Source organism: Dinoponera quadriceps, unplaced genomic scaffold (assembly GCF_001313825.1).
Source record: "Dinoponera quadriceps isolate SergipeBrazil2010 unplaced genomic scaffold, ASM131382v1 scaffold823, whole genome shotgun sequence".
Taxonomy (NCBI): Eukaryota; Metazoa; Arthropoda; class Insecta; order Hymenoptera; family Formicidae; genus Dinoponera; species Dinoponera quadriceps.
In genome coordinates, this window is record NW_014555144.1 from 469,118 (window position 1) to 489,923 (window position 20,806).

The following is a 20,806-nucleotide window of genomic DNA, read 5'->3' on the forward strand; positions in this document are numbered from 1 at the left end:
ACAGATAAGCGTCTCCTCTCCCTGTCCGAGCGAGATCACAATTTCAGGATCCGGGATCGTCGATCGACCCGAAATGGGTCGCGCGTTTATTTACGCAAAATAACGAAGGTTACGTCATCGGGCGAAACTGCGGGCGTGTTCAAGGTTACGAGCTTTTTGGACGACCTATCTCAGCCCGTAAAAGCGAAATTGCAAACCGCAGGCCGCGCGCGCTGACCAACAACCGGTCGGGCACATCAGGTACACACGCTGCGCTGGTCGGCTAGTCGATAAGCCGGCCGGCCACTGCAATCTGCGTGGGTGATCGTACCAAACTCCAAAAGTGCCGTGTCGATACACAGAGAGAGAGAGAGAGAGAGAGAGAAAAAGCATCGCTAAAAGCCGGCCACGGGCTTGGGGTCGCGTTGAGCTGACCTCGAGTACACGGCGAACTGTTCTCGACTAATTTCGAGTATTATACGAGGCCGAAAGCTCGACGGAGAAACACCGAGAGTCCGGGGGCTAGATTAACGTGATTCGAAATTTTCATCGTGCATACGCACATCGGGCTTGACGTTTCACAGAGCTGCCGCCATCCCCGCCGCGGGGGTTGAGCCCCACGGCAGGGTTTCCAAATCGCTTCCGTGCATAACACGGAGCGCCGTGATCTGTCCCTGATACAGCGACGTGGATCAATGAAATGCAAAGCACCGGCGTCGCGACGCCCCCCCCCCCTCTCTCTCTGTTCCCGTCCCTCTCTTCCGGATGACCGGCGTCGCGAGTCGCAATTTGCGAACGTAAACGAAATTATCGGCCGAATGGCGAGCGCGCTCGTTCGCCCGCCCTTTCCCGCCGACTCGCCGTGGACGGATAATTGCGTTAGCTCGCATTTTCGGGACGTATCGCTCCGCGATAATGATAGTAATGACAGTAACAGTCAGCGCCACTCGCGCATAGGTAATACTCCCCCCCCCCCTATCCTCCTCCTCCCTCCGTAGTCGATAATGCGCGACGACGAGTCGCGCAGCGCGATTGTCGCCGCTCGAATGTGTGTGTGTGTGTGTGCAATCGGTTTCCGTTTTAATCGCGTGTTTTCGGAGTCGCGTCATAATCCAAAGCCGTCACATACGCGGTCTACGCGTCCGGATAGACCCCTGGAGGGCGTCTCCCTCAGCAAAAGGACAGACGGTATTAACGAAATTAATATACTCAGCCGATACTCGCGCATGGCGGATAACTGTTACCCCCCTCCTCTTCACACACACATCCTATATCAACCTACGACGCGTTAACGTACCGAGGATCGCCCGCAATTATCGGACATTATCGAGTGATATAATTAGTCAGTCGGGTATTATGGAGCGACGTAATTACGCCGCTCCACCCTCTTCGCCGCGCGGACTTCCTGCCCGCGCCAGATAGTTGCTCCGTTGGAACTCTCGTAAACGCGCGCCCTCCGGAAATCTTGGTTCTCTCCCGATCACGAAAGCCGATCGATTTGTTTGCCGACGCGAGGCGGTCTATTTTTTCCTCTCTTGTGAGAGAGAGAGAGAGAGAGCGAAATGTCCAGGTGGCTTTCCAAACACACCCCGTTTAACTGGGAACGAGCGCATAGCGAGGAGCCGTGATGAGGACTGAAGTCGCTAAAGTGTTGTTAGAGAGAATGAGAAAGGGAGGAGGCAGAAGCACCGTGGATTCTCGCGCGTCGCAGGACGCGTAATAACAGCGGAGATGAACCTGAAATGTGCAAAGGGCACGTTTTTATCCACAGGCGCAGGCCCCGTGTAACATGTCGATTACCACGTCACCCGGATATGCGTGTGACGGTTTTACTTGATGAAGAAGGATTTCATCAAGTTTTTAAAAAGATGCTTGAGGGATGTATCAGTGGTGCATCGAGGGAACCACTCATAAATTTAGTATTTATCAAAATTACGTTTCTGTTCTTAGTCTGCACACCGGTCTTCAATATTATACTAGTTTTTCATCAAAATCTTACTTTTAGTTTAGAAGATACTAAAAATAGGAATTAAAAATGCTAATCTCACAGATATCTTATATAATTATAATTATTTTTTGAGTTATGGCAATACATCCTTGATAGTACGAAGCGTCGCGCAAAGGATCACGTGAATATAAATTTTGGCCCCGCGGGACTCACATCCAATTTTAGCGCGACAGTCGACGTGTTAATAAAAGTGTTCTCTATTTACTTGACACCGGCCGGAGCGAAACGTCCTCATTACGAGGATTTCGCTCTGCGAAAACGTTGACGCGCTCGAGAACGATCGGAGGGACAGGATCGGTCCGTTGTTATCGAGTCGCTAAACGAGTTGGTTTATGTCGTTAACGCGTACCCACCGAGTCAGCGAGTTCCCGTTACGTTACGTTACGTTTCCGTCCTCGAAATAACGAAGTGGTCCGCGAGCGGCTCGTGAAAAACATGCACACGTGGAGGATGTGTACTATTTCTCTCTCTCTCTCTCTCTCTCTCCCGCCCGCCATGTACGTCGCCTTCGAGCCACGTCACAAGAATAATGCGCGCTTAATCGTCGATCTTCACATCCGTTTGACCCCTTTCAGTCGTTAAATTCATCTCTTTTTTCGCAAACGCGCCGAGAGCGTTTTATCGAGTCGTCGTCGTCGTCGTCGTTCGCTCCATAAAGCGAATAAAACAGCACGTCGCACGCCCCAGCGGGAAAAATTCGAATTCACGCGAGGGCAAATACACGTTTATTGGGACGGAAAGCGTTCTAAGTACTCGTTTTTGCCCCCGTCGCCGCGTCGTCTGCGTCGTCGCGTTACCCACTCGCTCTCAAATGTTTTTCTCTCACTTTGTGTTGCAGGCGGTGTCGGAGAGGCTGGAGTTGGCACCAGCTGGCGGAAGATCAGAGCCGCAGGTGAGTACCGTGGTGAGACTCCGGGTCTAACCTTGTGCCCGCTTCAAAGGGAAACACCGCACGGTGAATTATATATCTCTCTCGCGGGGAAAATTCGTCGTTCTCGACCTCGTTATCCCGGTCGCTTTTTCGCGACGTGCATGCATGCGTGTCGTCGTCGTCTTTCAAGAGACAATTCGCAACGGTGTCGTAAGAATGAGGAAAGGAAAAATTACCGGTGTCCCCGCGACACTTGTACGCGAGGAAAGCCAGGCTCGCAGAGGCTCCTCTCCTCCTTCCTCGAAAACGACGACGACTGGCTTTCCCCGCGGAGGAGCGAAACACTTTTGATGAAGTTGTGCTGAGCCAAATGTGTTTGCCGTCGACTGCCACTGTGTGTACCTTTAATGACCGTCGTATTTCCTCCTCAACGAAGGTCGCCACCTTGTGCGAAGCTGGCGAAGTGTATCTTGCGCAGCACATGGGAGAGCAAGGTCGATGGGTCTCCTCGACCGATAAGAAGAGCTGCATGACGGACAAGCTCGAGATTCTGGAGTATTGCAAGAAGGTAAGAAGAGAGAGGAGAAAAAGAATGTTTAAGCATCACGCATCCATTAAATTCCTCGGTACACACGGCGCGCGTTACACCGCCGGTCGGCACACGTAACCGACTTCAAGTCCTTTATATGTACACGTTAAAAATAAATGCGTTTTCCATCGCCGTGTTAACTTCTCCGATTTGCTCTACTTTGTTTCCCGAGACTCGTAGGAAGGAGCATTGTGCATATGCACGAATACGTGTCAATATTTTGCTTGTCGGGATTACATGCGTAAACATAAAATTTTAATCTCGTCACACTTGAAAGAATTTTCGAGAAGGAAAGAGGGAAAACTGATTTCGAGGACGTTTCTCGCGAAGTCTCGTGGTTTATTATAAAAAAAACAACCTACACTGTAAAAAATATTCTGTACTTGTATTGAAATCGACTCTTTGTCGAAACTTTCGTGGTCAATTTTTAACATACCCGAAGAAAAATATTAACTTCAATAGGTAAATTAGTTGTGACTGTGAACGCCTGAAACTTTAGCAGTGTAAGCGATTTTAATCGTTCCGGTAGCAAACTCTTTTGTTATTATAGCAAACATATTATCGTAAATGACATTAATACGTTTGTTGCTGCACCGAAAGAGCTAGTTACTGCCGCAAAGAGTTTGCTACTACAGCGATTAAAATTGCTTACGCTGCTGAAGTTTAGTTGCCCATATGTTACAACTCTAATTTAACTTTACTGGGGCTAATCTTTTTTTTCGTGTACCCGTGTGTTAATTTAACATTTATGTTTTATTCGTTTATTATTATAATTAATTGAGTTCACGGGAAAAATTTCCTTTTAGTGAAATGAATACAGAAAAGTTTGCGCTTGCAGGGATTATATTGTGAATAAAACACAAAGATAAACGTGTTTAATTTGAGTAACAGAAACCTGAGAGAACTGAGGGATCTGTTACAAAAATCAATATAATTTTCGAGAATTCGTGTCCTAAGGTTGATAAACGATTCATATAGTTTTAAATTTACCGTGCAATATTCTATGACTGAATGAAATAAGGAACTGCTCCGACAATAATATAACATTATTGTGTTTATGTTACATATATTATAACATTCTTACGTTCATGCTATCTCAATATTTGTATTGACTCGATATTCAACATGTTAAAATGGCACCTTTTATACTTCAGTATCGATTAACGTATTAATTTTATGCACATTTTTGACATAATATTTGCATTACTTTTCAACGTGTTTCATCTTGTCTTATGTTGACGCAAAAATCCGTCGGGACAGTTTGGGACACGTAGGAACGTGTTAAATTTAACATACATTTTTCACTATGTAGAGGCAACTATGTGGAATATAAAAATGTGTTACGAGGGTATGGGTATCGTCGCGCGATCCGCACTCGCGGCATCCTTCGCGAATAGGCCGACGGCCAGTGGTAGACAGTGAAAGGCGAGACCAGCTTATGGATTTAACGGATAATAGCATTCGCCGTTTTGCTCATATGTGTATGTGTGTGTGTATATATATATATATATGCATCTGTTGGTGTGATGTGTACATGTGTACATGCTCATGCGGCACGTTCACGCAAACCACCGTGTGCATAAGAGGGATAAGTGCGCGCGCTGTGCTTGCGGACGCGTACGTGTCCCTCGTGTGCACGCTTGCACACACACACACACACACGCGCGAGAGGAGAGCGGCAGTCGGTAGATCGATAAAAATTGCCGTCGTCTCGCCCTCGTGAAAACACGGGCGCGTAAATTATTCTCGAACGGGCGGTGTAATTATTAAACGGAAGGTCGGGAGGTCGGGAGATCGGATTTGTTCGCGACTTCGTTTAACACTCGGACTCTCTCGTATTTAGAGAGAAAACGTCGTCGTCTCCGCCGCGAGCGAATTATTAATTAAGGAGCGACGTGTTATTTTACATCGTGCCGCCGCTGTCGCCGTCACTGCTCCGGTCGCTGCCGCTGCCCGCGGCCGGAATTAAGTCGTTTATAATCTTCCGGCCGGCGCAAATCGCATTTTCATCCCTTCGTCGTCGGGACCCGCCTTTCTAGTCCGCGCAACAAAACACGCGAATTACGCGCTTCGTTAACCCCCTCCTCCCTCCCTTTGTCCCCCTGCCCCCGTGTCGTCGGCCCGGCCGGGAAATCACGTTAATCCTCGCCGATGATTTGGCGCGCGAGTCGCCGCCGACGAGTCACGTCCGCGTCGCGACCGTCGTGTGAATTATTTATCTGTCGCGCTTCACCCACATTTCTTCCCGCGTGAAAGCTCGCTCTAGAGGCTATAGTATCCGCGCGACAGTATCCGATTCCTCCTTATTATTGTGTCCCGCTGCTTCGCGAGAGCGGCGAGCTCGAAATCGAGCCGTGAGAGGGCTCCGATTGTTCGACCGATCCTTTGAGCCGCCGCAATTAAGGGAAATTTAATCTCAATTGGCTCGCGATGGAAACGCGAGTCCCCCGGAATATAATAATCCTTATAGATTTATTTATAACTCTCCCTCCGCGCGCTTTCAGAGTCTAATGAGCGCGGCTTTAATATGTAAATAACACTCGTTCTACGGGCTCGACGCTGAAATTACGGGAGATATATTCTTAATGGCTACTTAGTTATCGAGCCAGTCGGAGCCGGCGTCGCAACGACTTGCGCGATTCGCGCGCGGTGGATCCGAGAGCGAGGAATACGAGACGGCTCGCGCGACGAGAATATGCGTTTTTGCAGCCTCCTAAACGGGGATTAAGCGGTGATCCGTGCGCGATAATGACACGGCTCGCCGAGGTGCGTGTGTGCGCCCGATAATTCAACGGCCGCTTGATTACAGGCTGCCAGGGTCGACCTGGTAACGCGCTGCTCGCAACAGGCCTCTCTTTTAATACGCGCCTGTGATTTTCTTCCCCCCAGGCTTACCCGAAGAGAGACATCACCAACATCGTCGAGTCGTCGCACTACGTCCGAGTCAGCGGATGGTGCAAGCCCGGAAGGACCAAGTGCAAGCTCTCCCGCTGGGTCAAGCCCTACAGATGCCTGGGTGAGTTTCACGAGGATATTGATCGGGCTTATTTCAGCGTCTCGATTACTTGGCGCGATGTTGCTGCGCGTATAATACTTGTAGTTGTTAAAATGGAAAATAATGGCGCCGTCCTATCGACAGAATCGGTCAACTGCGCTGTAATTGGGGCAGACCCTTCTTGATTCAATACTACTGAGTTATACGGGGTCGTTGTATGATGTATGAGTTTCAATAATATTGCCGTTCAATCAAGGAGATTTATTCCAATTACGGCGCTGTGTTGACCGATTCTATTGATACGACGGTGTTTTCCTTTCCGTGTATGGGTGAATTTAGCGGTCGCTCTTGCGAGCGCTTGCCGATTCAAAAATTCTGCGCGTTACACGTTGATTCGTCGAGCCGAATATTATTTTGCGATAATATCGTGAAATAATCGAAATTATCGGGCGTCATGTTTGAGGACGATATCGAAAAGTAAATCCCGAGTCGAAATTTTTATGCTACTTTGACGCTCTTAACGGTTGTTCACTTAGATAGCTTATAGACCAATGAAAACCCACTTTGACGATATTGACACTTGTCAACTTCGCTCTTGAGCCTTTAATTCTACAGATATCACTTTAATGCTACCTTGAAACGATCTACTTTGACGCTAAAACAGCGGGAATGGAAATATAAGACTTGATTAGGAGCGAAGTAGAAGTAAATTGTACTGTTGGAATTGAAATTTAACCTATTTTGTCATCGTAGCTTCTGCTGTATGTTAGAATTAAAAGTTTAATGCCGGTATTTATAGTCGGGTCTTATATTTAAAACCGCCTAAATTCACTTTCCGATGTTTCGTAGCCAATAAAATGATCCGTAATAATACCCCCAGCAAACACTAACAATAACGTAACATCAATGTTATCATTTCCCACTTAACAATGTAAACGCGATATAACACCCATGTTATGTTAACAATTGCATCGTTGAGCGGGAAATTTTAACACTGACGTTGTATTACCTTATATGTGTTGTTGTTGCATATGTATTACTACTAATTGATGTTTGTTGGATCTGAAGGTGAATTTAAGGCGATCTTAAACATAGCCTTTAATAAAATTCTGAAATATAAAGGCTTTAAATATAAGGCTCGACTATGAATAAGGCTTCTGTTTCTCGACACAGTTATCTCGATTAATAACTTCAGAAGCAAGAAGACATGTGTTGAAAATTCTTGCGGAATACGCAGAAGTAAAAAAATATATCCACAAATTGTAGTTTACCGAAAGCAGACCTGCAAAATATTCCGGAAACTTTACTTTTGTTTTCGACAAATAGTCGTAAAATTAATACGGCAATATCATGAGAAAAGACAGATTAAAAAGATAGGTCGCGTCAATTTTACGGTTCATTTGATTGCTTGAACAAAAATAAAATTTACGTACTCTCACGAATCTGCTCGATCGACTGCAATTGTCATATTATGCACGGAAGAGAGAACTCAGTTCTTGCAACAGAATAGGGACCAGATGAAAACTCGTCGACAAAAAGTGATATCTCTGTTACTGCGATTGAGAACATTCGTGTGAACATTCAGCTGCATTAAATCCCGGTTGAGACCACTGAGAATAATTGACTGAGTAGTAGAAACCTCCTACAGGAATCTTTCTGCCACTACAACCGAATTTTCATCTGGTCTCTAGGCAACGGAAAATCCAATTACATCGATGGAATTGTTTTTTCCATGTATGTGTGTGTGTGTGTGTGTGTGTGTGTGTGTGTGGATTATTTTTTTATTTCAACGTATTTCGCTGGAATTTTGGGCATGCGTTTTCTCGCTTCTGACGTCATCAAACAAGACGACTGCAGCGCTGGACCAGGAGGAGTCTTAACACAGGCCCGACATTTCTTCTCGGGAATGAAGTAACGTAGGCGTCGATATTCGACCTCATGGATGCGAAGAGACGTACAGATTCCGATATTGATCTTATTAACGCCGACTCATTGTTGGGTTATTGCAAAATTGATATCGGATTAACATCAAAAGTTCCTTTCCGAGTAATTCATGGTAACGTCCTCCCTTCCTTCCCTTTCTCTCTCTCTCTCTCTCTCTCTCTCTCGACGCGGTGCTGGAGAATTGCATGGAGGAAGTATCGGTTTGTGAGAGAAGTGTCTACGGGCGAGCCGGCTAATCGGCCGCGAGCACGTCGATAATGTGGCGGCTACGAGCGGCGGGTGGTGCGGAGAGAGATCGGTCTCCCTCGGCGACGGAGATTTAGTTGTAAATTTAGCGAGACGCGCTCTCGATCTCCCACGAACGGAAGAATTCAATTTGTAGAGTCAATACGATGTGCAACGGACAATGCGCGATGTCTGTTGAATCGCTCGACCGCCTCTTCCTGATCAGCCTTTTGATTGCGTTGTGAAGGACGCGACGGCGCTCACCGGACGTGCAGAATCGAACATATCGAGAAACGCGAAGTTCAAGATCAAACTTTCCTCGCTTTTCCTTCGTTTTATTTTTCTCCTCTTTTTTTTTGCGAATGTCAGATGTCGGAAACGTTTTCGATCGAGTTTTCCGTGCCGTCCGAATCCCCGGCACGACGCGGATTCGTTTCACGCGTATTAAATTCGGACGACACGACGCGAGCCGATGCATCCGCGGTAAATTCCGCGGCGCTCTCGTTTGCGCTTTGGACTCGTTAAAAAGCCCGTGTCCCGTTTTTCAACTGTGTTAGACAAACGCCATTATTCCACTACGTTGGTCATGCGCAGATGGTCACGGTCGTCCGCTTTTATATTCGCGTCTTCTGTTGCGTGTCCGGTGTCTTACGGGGTTTCATTAATCACCACCTCGACGACGAGCGTTCCCGTGAAAAAAGTGACCACCGAGTGTCGGGTTCCTTTATTATTTAATTTTTAACCCGGCATGCGCGTTTTTATTTCTCCCACGCTGTGACACGTGCGCTGAACCTTCCCAGTCGCGCGCGCGCGATTTAGAAAAATTCTTATTTTTACCAGTTTATCATCATTAATATACAAAAGCTCACAAAATATTTCAGACATGTTTTTTATATTACTACCGTCTAGTTATCGTAGAAGGTGCGAGACTGTTGGTTTTTGTATTTAACGGTGCGAGTATAGTTTCAAAGTTTCGAAAAAACTCCGTTTTTTTTTCAATTTCTCCGCGGATTTTTTCGACTTCTTTACGGGGGAGGAAAGAACGTAAATGTGACAAGTTTTAAGCGAACACACGTGAATTTTCAAATTTTTATAACCTTCGGACAGAAAGCGAAGAAACTCATGGAAAAATGGCGGAAAGAAACAGTTTTTTTTTCCTAAAACTTGAAAATTGCGAGGTTGATACATGGATGAAGTGAAACGACAGACTTCTCGTCTGGGAGTACGGGTAATCGTATTTATTTACCTTTTACTGTATTTTTATCTCTCTCGATGGAAACGCGACACACACGAGTGTACTCTGGCACAAATCGGCCGAGTGGTTAATACCCTCGAAAGGTCTGCGTGACTAGCTCTATTGATCAGCACCGGCGAACGTAGTGATGCGTCATCCGCTAGACGCGTTTCCATTTCGCCGTCTGTTCTTTCCTTCTCTCTCTCTCCTCCTCATCCTCCTCGTCCTACTCCTCCTCCTCCTTCACCACTTCTTCGACTGCATCGCTCTATCGCACGTCTATAAAGTTAGCCGCGACGGTATATTTTGAGTACTGCACAACCCAGCAAATGTGATTATTTGCTTCTCGCGTTTATGAAGTTCTGCGCCTTTCACGTAGAAACGTTCACTGATCGTTGAGCTTCTATAATAAGAGTTGCGACGAAGAGGTGATGATTTCCGATTGGCCGAGCTCTTGCATACAGCAAATCGATGTAACTAGGGAGGTTATTATATATTATTATTCGTAACCATCATTGTCTCTTTGTTAATTTTTTTCAATATATTCCCCATGCCGCAGAAATACTCAAAATACATAATAAAAATATCCTATAAATGTCACGATACTTTTAGAACATCTCTATAATATTTTGGACATGTTTGCTGTGTAGTTTAATTTGACAGCTGTTAGTTGGTCTGTCCTTTTCATCTGAACTGGCTTCACTGGTTCAAGGGATTTGCACACTTGAAACGTGAGAATTTCGTACACTGAGAAAAATTTCCATCGGGTAAACCGAATAAATGATGTATTCGATTATGTTATTTTTATTGATCGATCCGAGTGATGGATACTTTTATTCGATAAAGTATCCGATGAAGTTACCGATGCAGTTACCGATGAAATCTAATCGGGAATTTAGTCTTTTGTATGTCCGTTGTAATTTTCATCGGACAAAGGCACGACTTGATCGGATATATCTGTTTGTTACTTTTTAATTGGATTATCCGATCAGATATGATCGGACATTTCTCTCAGTGTACCTACGCTTCGTACGCTTCAATATGCATGTAAATTTCTTGGACTGGTGCAGCCAATTCAGCTGAAAAGAACGGGCCGAGTATTGTATTGAAGGAAAGATACAATTTTAAATTAAAAAAACTAAGAATACCGGTGGAATTGCGCCTCTGAATGGCGACGGTTTGTCGCAGCTCTTATTATATGAACTCGAGCAGGTCGGAGAAGCGTGCGCGCGCGTGCGCTGGTAATGTCACAATCGAGGAAACGGCGAATAAGAATAAACGAATGCGCGCGCAGCGACCCTTGACGGTCTCATCGAACTTTCCTCTTGAATTGAAGCCTCTGCAATATGTACCGTTTGCAATTTTCAGAGGGACCCTTCCAGAGCGACGCACTCCTCGTGCCAGAGGGCTGCCTCTTTGATCATCTGCATAATCAAACAAAATGCTGGGAATCTCACAGGTAACGAGCTGCATGCGCGCGGATATCTATCAGACGATATTAATTCCCGAGCCGGCTCAGATTTACGATATATATATATATATATATATATATCGGCGCTTAGAGCGCATCAAAGCGATCGGCCGCGATCCGCTCAAGTATTAGGGGTTTTCGTGTTTACAGAGCGTGTACTAATGCGCACACGTATACACGCGCGCGCGCGCACACGTATAATCCGATCCAATTATGACACAACGATCGCTGTGTCGGACTGATGACCAATTATCACTTGGGTGCGACGTCGCGCCCAGGTTTGTCGCGCCGCCGCTTTTACACGCGGATCGCGACAATAATCCGCCCGCTCGAGTCGAAATTTCGACGTCGCGTTGACGCTCTTGAGGATACGCGCGGAGAATTTTTCTCAGAAGATATGAACATTCCCGAGCCGAAAAGGTATCATGAGCGGTCTCGCCCGGCTGGAATGTATCTGCGTTACGTCGAAGCAATTTCAAGACAGTATGGGGAATTTTGGAGGGCAACGCGAACGACGCGATTACAACTGCGCATTCTTCAGTCCAGACACCATGTCTATGTTCAGCGCTACCATTCATTCACTTACGTCACTTTTTGTTAAAACAATTTACTAGAAAATTCACTGTCGTCTGAAATGAGTCACTATAGTTACTTTCTTTCCTGGGCTGCCATTAAATTTATAATATATAGGCATTCTATATATTTTCTTTTACCGTCTCTGTTAATAAAACTGTTCTAAAAGCGTACTTGTATCGTTCATGTTCTTGGTCATTCCTGGTCTTGTTACGAACTTTCAAACCTTACTATGAAAAGAACTCGTTATAAGTTAAGTTATCCAAAGCTAAACTTGGGAAAGTAAAAATAAGTGTTTTTTTTTTGCTTAATTGACCTTAGTTATCCTTAGAATTTGAAAAAATGTCACTTTGGTCGCTATTTTGATATCTGAGGGATCACTTTTCGTCAAAAAGCAGTTACTGTGTTATTTTTTTGTTCCGGCTGATTGGATGGCAGCGCTGTCATAAATACAACGAATATCCCGTCTTTCTGTTGTTCTCATAGATGCGCATACAGAGCAGTACTGTACGTTACACGATATTTATTATTCGAGATAAAACTTCTTCCCATACTGACATCAGAACTCGCATTCCAAGGTGCAACGTTGAAAATGCATGTATGGGATATTTTTTACTTTCCTGATATTTTTTCACGCATATTGATATCTTTATATGCAATCAAATTAAAAAATACATGTGATCGAATTATTAATTTATTACTCTACATTATTTCAGTTTAGTAGTATAAATTTAATTTTAATGCTACCTCGAACAACTTAATTCGGCGCCAAAATAGCGAAAACAAAAAATTCAGATTCATCATCAGTCAATCAAAGTTAAAGTAGAACTAAATGATATTATTAAAATTTAAATTAAACCTATTTTGCTACCTTAGCTTCTACCATGTTGTAGAAATAAAGTTTCCGCATAGGTGGAAAGTTTCGTCTCGGGCGTTCGTTTATCGCGATGTTGCGGGAAGATCAGGTGTGACACACACCGTCCTCGGGCGCAGATGCGATGATCGTGCGGATTTGCGTTTCAGATGGAACGCCACGGCCGCGGAGACTTGCAGGGAGCGAAACATGAACCTGCGTAGCTTCGCGATGCTGCTGCCGTGCGGCATATCTCTGTTCTCCGGTGTCGAGTTTGTTTGCTGCCCGAAACACCTGAAAGGTACGTAACGTACGTACGCTCAGCTACCACATTCATTCATTCATTCATTTATTCATTCGTCCGTTCGTTCGTTCATTCATTCATTCATTCGTTCGTTCGTTCGTTCGTTCGTTCGTTCACTCATCGTAATTTCATTCGAATTCACACACGGAAGAAACAATCTCAGTTCCTGCAGCTGAATGGGGACCAGATGAAAACTCGATGACAAGAAATGAAAACTCGGCGACAAGAAATGTTATCTCTGTCACTGCGACTAAGAACATTCGTGTGAATATTCAGCTGCGTTAAGACGCAGTTGAGACTACTGAGAGCGAGTGAGTCGACCGATTAGAGATCTCCCACAGGAAACTTTCCGTCCCTACAACAGAATCTGGTCCCTAGGCAACAGAAAATTCGGTTACACTAATGGAATTGTTTTTTCCGTAGAGAATTTCTGGTTCTTAAGAGGATACTTTACTTGAACGCTCGACCGGCAAAATGCCTGACCTTTTCTGCAAAGTTTACTTCCCATCGGCTGGATGGAATTATAATTGCTTTTACATAGTGAGAACTCGTGCAAATATGAATCGGAGCACCGTTCGAAATGTGATAAAAACGATAAAGAATTTTAACACTGATATTTCCAGCTGTCAGTTAGCGTAAATATTTGCTTGATACAGAAATCCTGCACACCGAATGTATACACGCTCCAAACAGGAAAATTTCAATGAGAACATTTTTATACCATTTCAATGAAGTTTAGAGACTTAAAAATATATGGAAAGCTTGCAGGGAAATTCTTACGTGTCTCGATTAGATTTTCAGATTTTTCATTAGGCGTGGTAAAACGGGGAAACGCACATTCATTGAATTTCACATTTGCATCACATTTCTTTAAAATTTGTACGCGCAAGAAATATAAAAGAAATAACATGATCGTACCAATGTTTATATTAACATACATTTTAAGGATCGCTTGTATATTATTGATGTTTATCAAGTTCGCCATCGATTTTGGCGACCCTTTAAGATAGTTGGTCCGTCAAATCATCAAACCAAGAAATACTATCTTTACACGTCTGCAAAATTAGAAAATGATTGACCATTCAGAAGTTGAGATATTTGCAGTTAAAGATGACACTTTTTATACGTATTCCTCGTAGTAAATGCTCTATTTTTAACTTCTAATTTTAATTTCTTCTAAACTACATTTAAGATTTTAATGAAAAACTATCGTGATATTAAAAACTAATATAAAGACATTATGCAAAAATTTCAGAATTATTGACCATATTGTTTTGGAAATATAACCATAGGAAATAACAATTTATCGTAATACTCACGATACATGCACACATACAAAGATTTAAATATTTATACATCATTTTCTGTTATATACGCACCTCTATTAGCTCAACTGACATATAAATAAAGCATTAAGAAGAAAAATAAACAATATTTCCGTGTTTATGTATGTATTCATGATATTGTATACGTATTTGTCCGAATTTCATTCAAAATTAACATTAACTATTTCGACAGTTAAATAAAGTTACAGGAAAGTAGTTTTTCAGTAAATAACAGACTTATATAGAATGTCTCTTAATATCGCTACTTAAAAATCCGGCACTCTGCGGACCAGCTACCTTAAGAACCGCGAATTTGGTTCGCACAAGAGCCAGAAATTCCGTTTCCTTCCCAGCCGAAACGCGTTTAGTTATGTCACGTCGATTCCCTCTTCTCCGTGCGAGATGCAGCCGCGATTCGCGAGAGGAAAGGAGCGTCGCCGGTGTCGTCGTTGTCGAACGATCGCTGTGCATTCCCCGGAATGCGGTGCCTGCCGAACGAAATCTCGCGCTCGTTCATCTCCCAGCGAGCGCGCTGTTTCGCTGCGACCGTACACGTTCCGCTCACGTCGCCGCGCGTTGCCAAGAGCTCGCGTTTCCGGAGTTGCTCGCGCCTTCTTAGCATGCTCGATTTGCCGTAAAAAAGAGCCCGGGCGGTGGGTGAACGCTCGCTCGCTCGCGACGACGATCCCGCTTCGAAATTCAAGCGAAGCGGGACGCACGCGCGCGCGCACGCTTTGTGTACTTGCTCTTGACTCTGTACTTTTATTCTTTCAGGCAAGAGAACGTCTCTCGTAACGCTGCTCGATCTCTCGGTCGATATTATAAAGAGAAACCACGGTGGAATGATGTTAAACAGACGGTCTTAAGCGCACGACGATGTTCGATGTTAAATTTGTATCATGCGGATTCCGCCGGAAGCTCTCTCGCGCCTGTGTTCGCTAAAGCTCTGTCATTTACTTTGATAAGTACCACATAAGCCTTGCGCCCTTGTGCCCCTCCCCCCTCCACTTTCTCTTCGAGCTTTATTACGCGCTCTGCGCGAGTACTCCATTTTCTCCGGCGCGAACACGCCAGCGTTTCGCAAACCGAGCCATTGTTATTTCGCCTCTCTTCGCTTGCTCGCGTCTCGTCTTCATTTTTTTCCTTTTTCTTTCCGGCACACAGCGGGATTATTAATAGGGACGCGTGTCTATCGGCTGGAGCGTATCGACGAGAAGAGGAAACGGCGCGGGGAAGCATGAATATTTACGCGAATTCGCGACGAATTTATATTGCGAGCGGCGAGAGAGAGAGAGAAGCTCCTATAGAAATACCCGGCATTTACGCTACCCGTTTTCAATCGACTGTCGCAAGGAACAAAGAGAGCGACTATAGGAGGGCGCAAAGAGAGGGTGTATTAAGCGAGGGGTGCCACCTACTTCGCCTCGCCGCCTCCTCCGTCTCCTTCGCGGCACCCTGGTCTCGTGCCACCCTTCGCAAGCTCGCTCGTTCACTCATTCTCTCTCTTTCTCTCTTCCTCCCTCCCTCCCTTACTCTTCTCCCACTTCCTTCCACTCTCTCCCCCCCCCCCCNNCCCCCCCCCCCCTTACTCTCGCGCCTCGTCGCTCTCTTGTCTTCTCTCTCCCTCATGCAATCAATAATGTCCGCCGACGTTCCCGACGACTGCGCAACGTACCGCCGGAGCTTCCGGCGTCGCTGCGCAACTTTTCTTTCTCCCCGACACACGTACTCGACCGGTTCGATTAACACACGGCTTTCGCCTGCTACGCCTGAATCATACGCCGCCCCATTATTTTTTTAGTACGAGTAGAAGATAACTACAAGGGGCGACGTGTCGGCCGGGGGTTGAGAGAGAGAGAGAGGGGCGACGAGGGGTTTGCACGCTGAAATGGACTCTTTCACAAATGCGCAATACAAGGCGCGACGAGGGAGGGCGTGCGGCCGATTCTGCGGCCTTCGTTGTTGACATTGATGACACTGAATTTCCGTTAGCCTCGCGTCACTTCCCCCCCTCCTCCTTCTCTCCTTCCCCTCTTCCTGATATATCCCCCCCTCTCTCTCTCTCTCTCTCTCTCTCTAACGTTTGACATCGCCGATTGATTTCGGATAAACTGTCCTCTCGAGGAATCCGCAACCCTGTACAACGAACAATCGTGACATAAGGCATGTCCCGGAGAAACTGCCAACGCGTGCAGTTGCCGCGTATATCTACTCGTGTGACCCAGATAAAAGGACGACATCGAGGATACGGTCAGAAGGAGAGGCTTTTGTGTCTGCCTTTGCAGAAGTCGAGAAGTCGTCTCATCAGAGCATCTATTCTCGGAGAATGAGACATCTCGAGAACCTAGTTAGCCAAGTTGCCGCGCTTCGGACCAGCTTCTCGGCGTGGAAACCTGGCGAAATTAGAATTTCTACGCTGCAGGTGGAAGAAGGACGCGCGCTGCTGCTGTTGCTACTGCTGCTGTTGTTACTACTGCTACTGCGAATCCTCGGGAATGAAACGCGTTTCACGCAGTTCAAACACGTTCGAATTTCTCGCTGTTTCCCGACAATTTCCTTTGATTATCCTGGCCGATCGAATATATTGCAAGACGGCGGAATAACGTGTCCCGTAAGAGGCGATCGAGAGAGAGAGAGAGAGAGAGCCAATTATAGTTTCAGTTTTGAAACAAAAATCGTTTTTTTCCCCGAATTTTTCCGCGTATTTTTTGGTTTCTTCTTTGCACGGTAAACAATTTTATATTAAATTTAACAGATATCACATATCCTATACTCGGTTCACTTCGGCTTCTCATTTCTTAAATCACGGGATAAATTCCCGTTGATCTTCCGATTGATCTCCGCTTCACCGAGTGTGTGAGCGGTCCGTTCGCAGAAACAATTCCTCGCTGCCCGTGCTCGCCCGGTGCTTCTTCACGCGCAGGAATTCGCCTCGTGAATTATATATAATCTGTGAAATTGTTAAATTACGACGCGCGCGTGCCATTGTATCGCGCGTTCTTCCTAACTATATCAATAAATAACCAAGCGTGTCCCCCGCAGTGGTGCACTGGCAGTGTATCACTGGAGCGCATTGATATAGATTATGGGCCAGAATTCCGCGGAGCTATCTGCGGCCAGCCCAATCCCGTCCGTTTACTATTCAAACAATGGCAGTCGATATACCGGAATGTGCGCGCAGACAGGAATTCCAATTATTGCATATGTCGTCCTGTACTACGCATATGTATGTGCCGTAGGTCGCGTATGCATGTATATACATATACATAGTATATATATATATATATATATATATATATCGAATCGTGATTGCTTTATAGAGCGGCACGTAAAAGAGAAAAAGAGCAGAGAGATTACATTGTCCACGGGGTGAATCAACGGCGCGTCCTTTCTCGTATCGATAGCACGACTTCCGCTGTTTCTTCATGCAGGTCTCGCGTTGAAGACGACGAGCGCACGTGGCGACGTGGAGACGTGGCCGGCGAGGATGCGTTAGTCCGAACATTCGCATATTCTGCACCGACCGATGATCGCTTTATATTCATGTTAAATTGATAAATTGCTGAACGCGATTGTTCAGGAAAATAACGCGCCGAACGTCTGTCTTTTGCAGAGAATGTGAAAGCCAAGAAACCCATCGATCTACCCATCCCGAAGAGCGTGGACGACGATCTCGACGAAGACGAGGACGATCTCGATGATGAAGATGACTTGGACGGCGACGCCGAGGATGAGGACAATTCCGACGGTGATCTCGAAGATGTGCTCAGCGATCAGCCCGATGACGACGAGAGCGAGGAGGAGTATGATGATCTCGATGATTATGATACGACCACCAGGTGATTATCCTGCCGGAGAGGTATCGACAGCCGAAGCATTTTTAATCTGACTTAATTGAACTAGCATACAATCATAAATGTTAAAAACAAAATTAAATCCAAAATCTACAACAGATACGATTTATTTACACTCTTTTACTTTTTCGGTAATACAATAATTATAATTAAAATTATGTAATAATTAGTTTTATATGAAAATCAATATTTAATTGACTAATATTATACAGGGTGATTATTACCACCTTGAATATCTCCGAGAGATAAAAGTACTTCATTAACGACTAGATGAAAATGAAAAAAAGTTGACATTTACAGAAAGTGTTCGTAGTAATGAGCACGACGTCAATGGAATTTCTGTCGGATAAATTTGCCTCCTACCTCCTGCCTCTTTTAAAACGATAATAGTTACTTACTGTCTCAATCTGTATGATAAGTTGAAGTTACCTGAACGATTGGAGTTACTTTGTACAATTGTTCTAAATCAGTCGGCCATCGACGACGGTCTCCACAACGGAGAAAGCGAAGCAGGAGGCGACGGCGATGCCGTTACCGGTCAGTACGAGTACGCAGCAGCCTTCTCAACCGCAGGGCACTCCCGATCCATATCTGACGCACTTCGACCCGCGGTCCGAGCATCAGAGTTACAAGCAGGCTCAGATGCGACTCGAGGAAGTGCACAAGGAAAAAGTAACGAAAGTAAGTCCAATCGATCGCAGCGCGATCGTATCACGAGTGCACTGTGTACAGTCAGCTCTCGACACACCGTAGACCCGTACTTGCATAGAAGATTCCCGGCCTAAAATTTAACGTTACGAATCGAAGCAGCAGTAGAAGACCAGCGCGTGAAGATACATGTAAGATACGTACGATCGCTGCCGTGTTTTTATTCAAGCATTGCGCAATATGTAGGATAGATTTGACATAAGTAGGTTTTGATTTACGTACATAGAGAAAAAAAGATTACTATCAATTCAAGACTCATTCATATTCTCATGTATCAGCAAGAATATATAATCCTGGATGAAGATAAAACTTGCTCTTATATTTGCGTAAGAAAATTTTACACAATTCCACTATGAATATATTCATGTTATTCAGGAACAATTTTTATGAATCGAGAGGAGGAGAAAATATTCGATAGAACGAACGATATTTTCAAGCCTAAGAATTGTGTCAGTTTAAAGATATCGTTCTTTCTGTCCAATATTTTTTCCTTTCAATAAAAATTATTTTTAAATAATAAGAATACAATATTTTTAATGGCATTTATAGAAAGAACGGTTTTATCTTCATATGAAGGTACACATTCTTGCTTATATACGAGAATATGAGTGTTGAATTGATACTATTTTTCTTCCATATAGTTTTTTCATATTTTTTGGAAGCAATTTTATCTACGTAAGCCAAGGGCTGGCTGTATATCTTTAGAAACATGGAGAACGTGAGAACGTCAAGCGTGAGATCTCCGATCGTCAGTCGAGATATATCTGTGTTCGGGTGCTACGGGATCGTGGAAAAGAGAAGCACTGCCTTTGAAAGAGGAATATCATGGCGCGGGACATTGGTGTGGAAATCTTTGTGCTACAACGCTTTCAGGTGATGAAGGATTGGAGTGATCTCGAGGAGAGATATCAGGATATCAGGGCGCACGATCCCGTCGCCGCGGACGCCTTCAAACGCTGGATGACTGCGCGATTCCAAGAGACCGTGGCCGCGCTCGAGGAGAGCGGGGCCGCGGAGAAGCATCAGTTGAGCGCGATGCATCAGCAGAGAGTGCAGGTACTACTTTCGGCGTCGATGACGCGCGATACGATCTGTAATCATCTCTCATCGTTTAATCGTCTCTCTCCGTAGGAGGCGGTCAAGCAGAGGAACGAGGAGGCCATGTCGTGCTACACCGCAGCCCTCAACGAGACGCCGCCGAATGTAAGTTTCGCGTAGCGAAATTGCCTTTTTTCATCTCTCTTTATTGAGTACAAAAGAAATACAAGGATTGAGCCTCTGGACCAGCCAGCTTCATCTAGTTACAAAAGTGATCCGCAGTCGATGAAGCTGGTACACGATGTGTTCAACCAAAAGGGACTTTTAAAAGGTCGAAAGTATTACTGAAAACAGGAATAAGAGCCGCATAAAATAGCAAAGATAAAGGGACTGAATAGACAAGATATATTTAAGACGAAGAAAAGATTGTTTGAATTTGAAGCATTAATTTATTACGAAATTGCGTTTAGCATATGGTAATACTCGCGCCACCTTGCCGCTCAACAACGTACACTTTGTGTTTGCGTCTTGCAGATGCACCGCATCCAGAAGTGCTTGCAGAAGTTGCTCAGGGCTCTCCACAAGGACAGGCACCACACGATCGCTCATTACAAGCACCTGCTCGACAGCAGCCTGGAGCAGGCTCAGCGGGAGAAACCGGCGACTCTGGAGCACCTGGCGGAGATCGACAGGATCACCAATCAGAGCCTCCTGATGTTGGAACGGTAACGTATGCCTGTTGTACGGCTGAGCTTACCACGAATATCTGGAACACGCGCGAAGACACGCGACAAACGAGAACGCCGTCCGTGAGAGAAACGGGACGCCCCGCGGC

At 45.2% G+C, this 20,806-nt stretch overlaps 1 protein-coding gene across 4 annotated transcripts in view; it reads left to right on the forward strand.

Annotated features, from left to right (window-relative positions):
• Positions 1 to 20,806, forward strand: part of LOC106743084 (beta-amyloid-like protein) — a 45,696-nt gene that overhangs the window by 20,967 nt on the left and 3,923 nt on the right. For 3 of the 4 annotated variants that reach the window (XM_014616610.1, XM_014616613.1, XM_014616612.1), the window contains 10 exons: positions 2,826 to 2,879; positions 3,295 to 3,426; positions 6,337 to 6,463; positions 11,214 to 11,304; positions 12,913 to 13,043; positions 17,985 to 18,210; positions 18,696 to 18,906; positions 19,807 to 19,989; positions 20,065 to 20,136; positions 20,506 to 20,696. In XM_014616610.1, coding sequence (XP_014472096.1) covers positions 2,826 to 2,879; positions 3,295 to 3,426; positions 6,337 to 6,463; positions 11,214 to 11,304; positions 12,913 to 13,043; positions 17,985 to 18,210; positions 18,696 to 18,906; positions 19,807 to 19,989; positions 20,065 to 20,136; positions 20,506 to 20,696 — 1,418 coding nt within the window. The remainder of the gene's footprint in view (positions 1 to 2,825; positions 2,880 to 3,294; positions 3,427 to 6,336; positions 6,464 to 11,213; positions 11,305 to 12,912; positions 13,044 to 17,984; positions 18,211 to 18,695; positions 18,907 to 19,806; positions 19,990 to 20,064; positions 20,137 to 20,505; positions 20,697 to 20,806) is intronic. The other variant, XM_014616611.1, reaches the window with a different exon arrangement.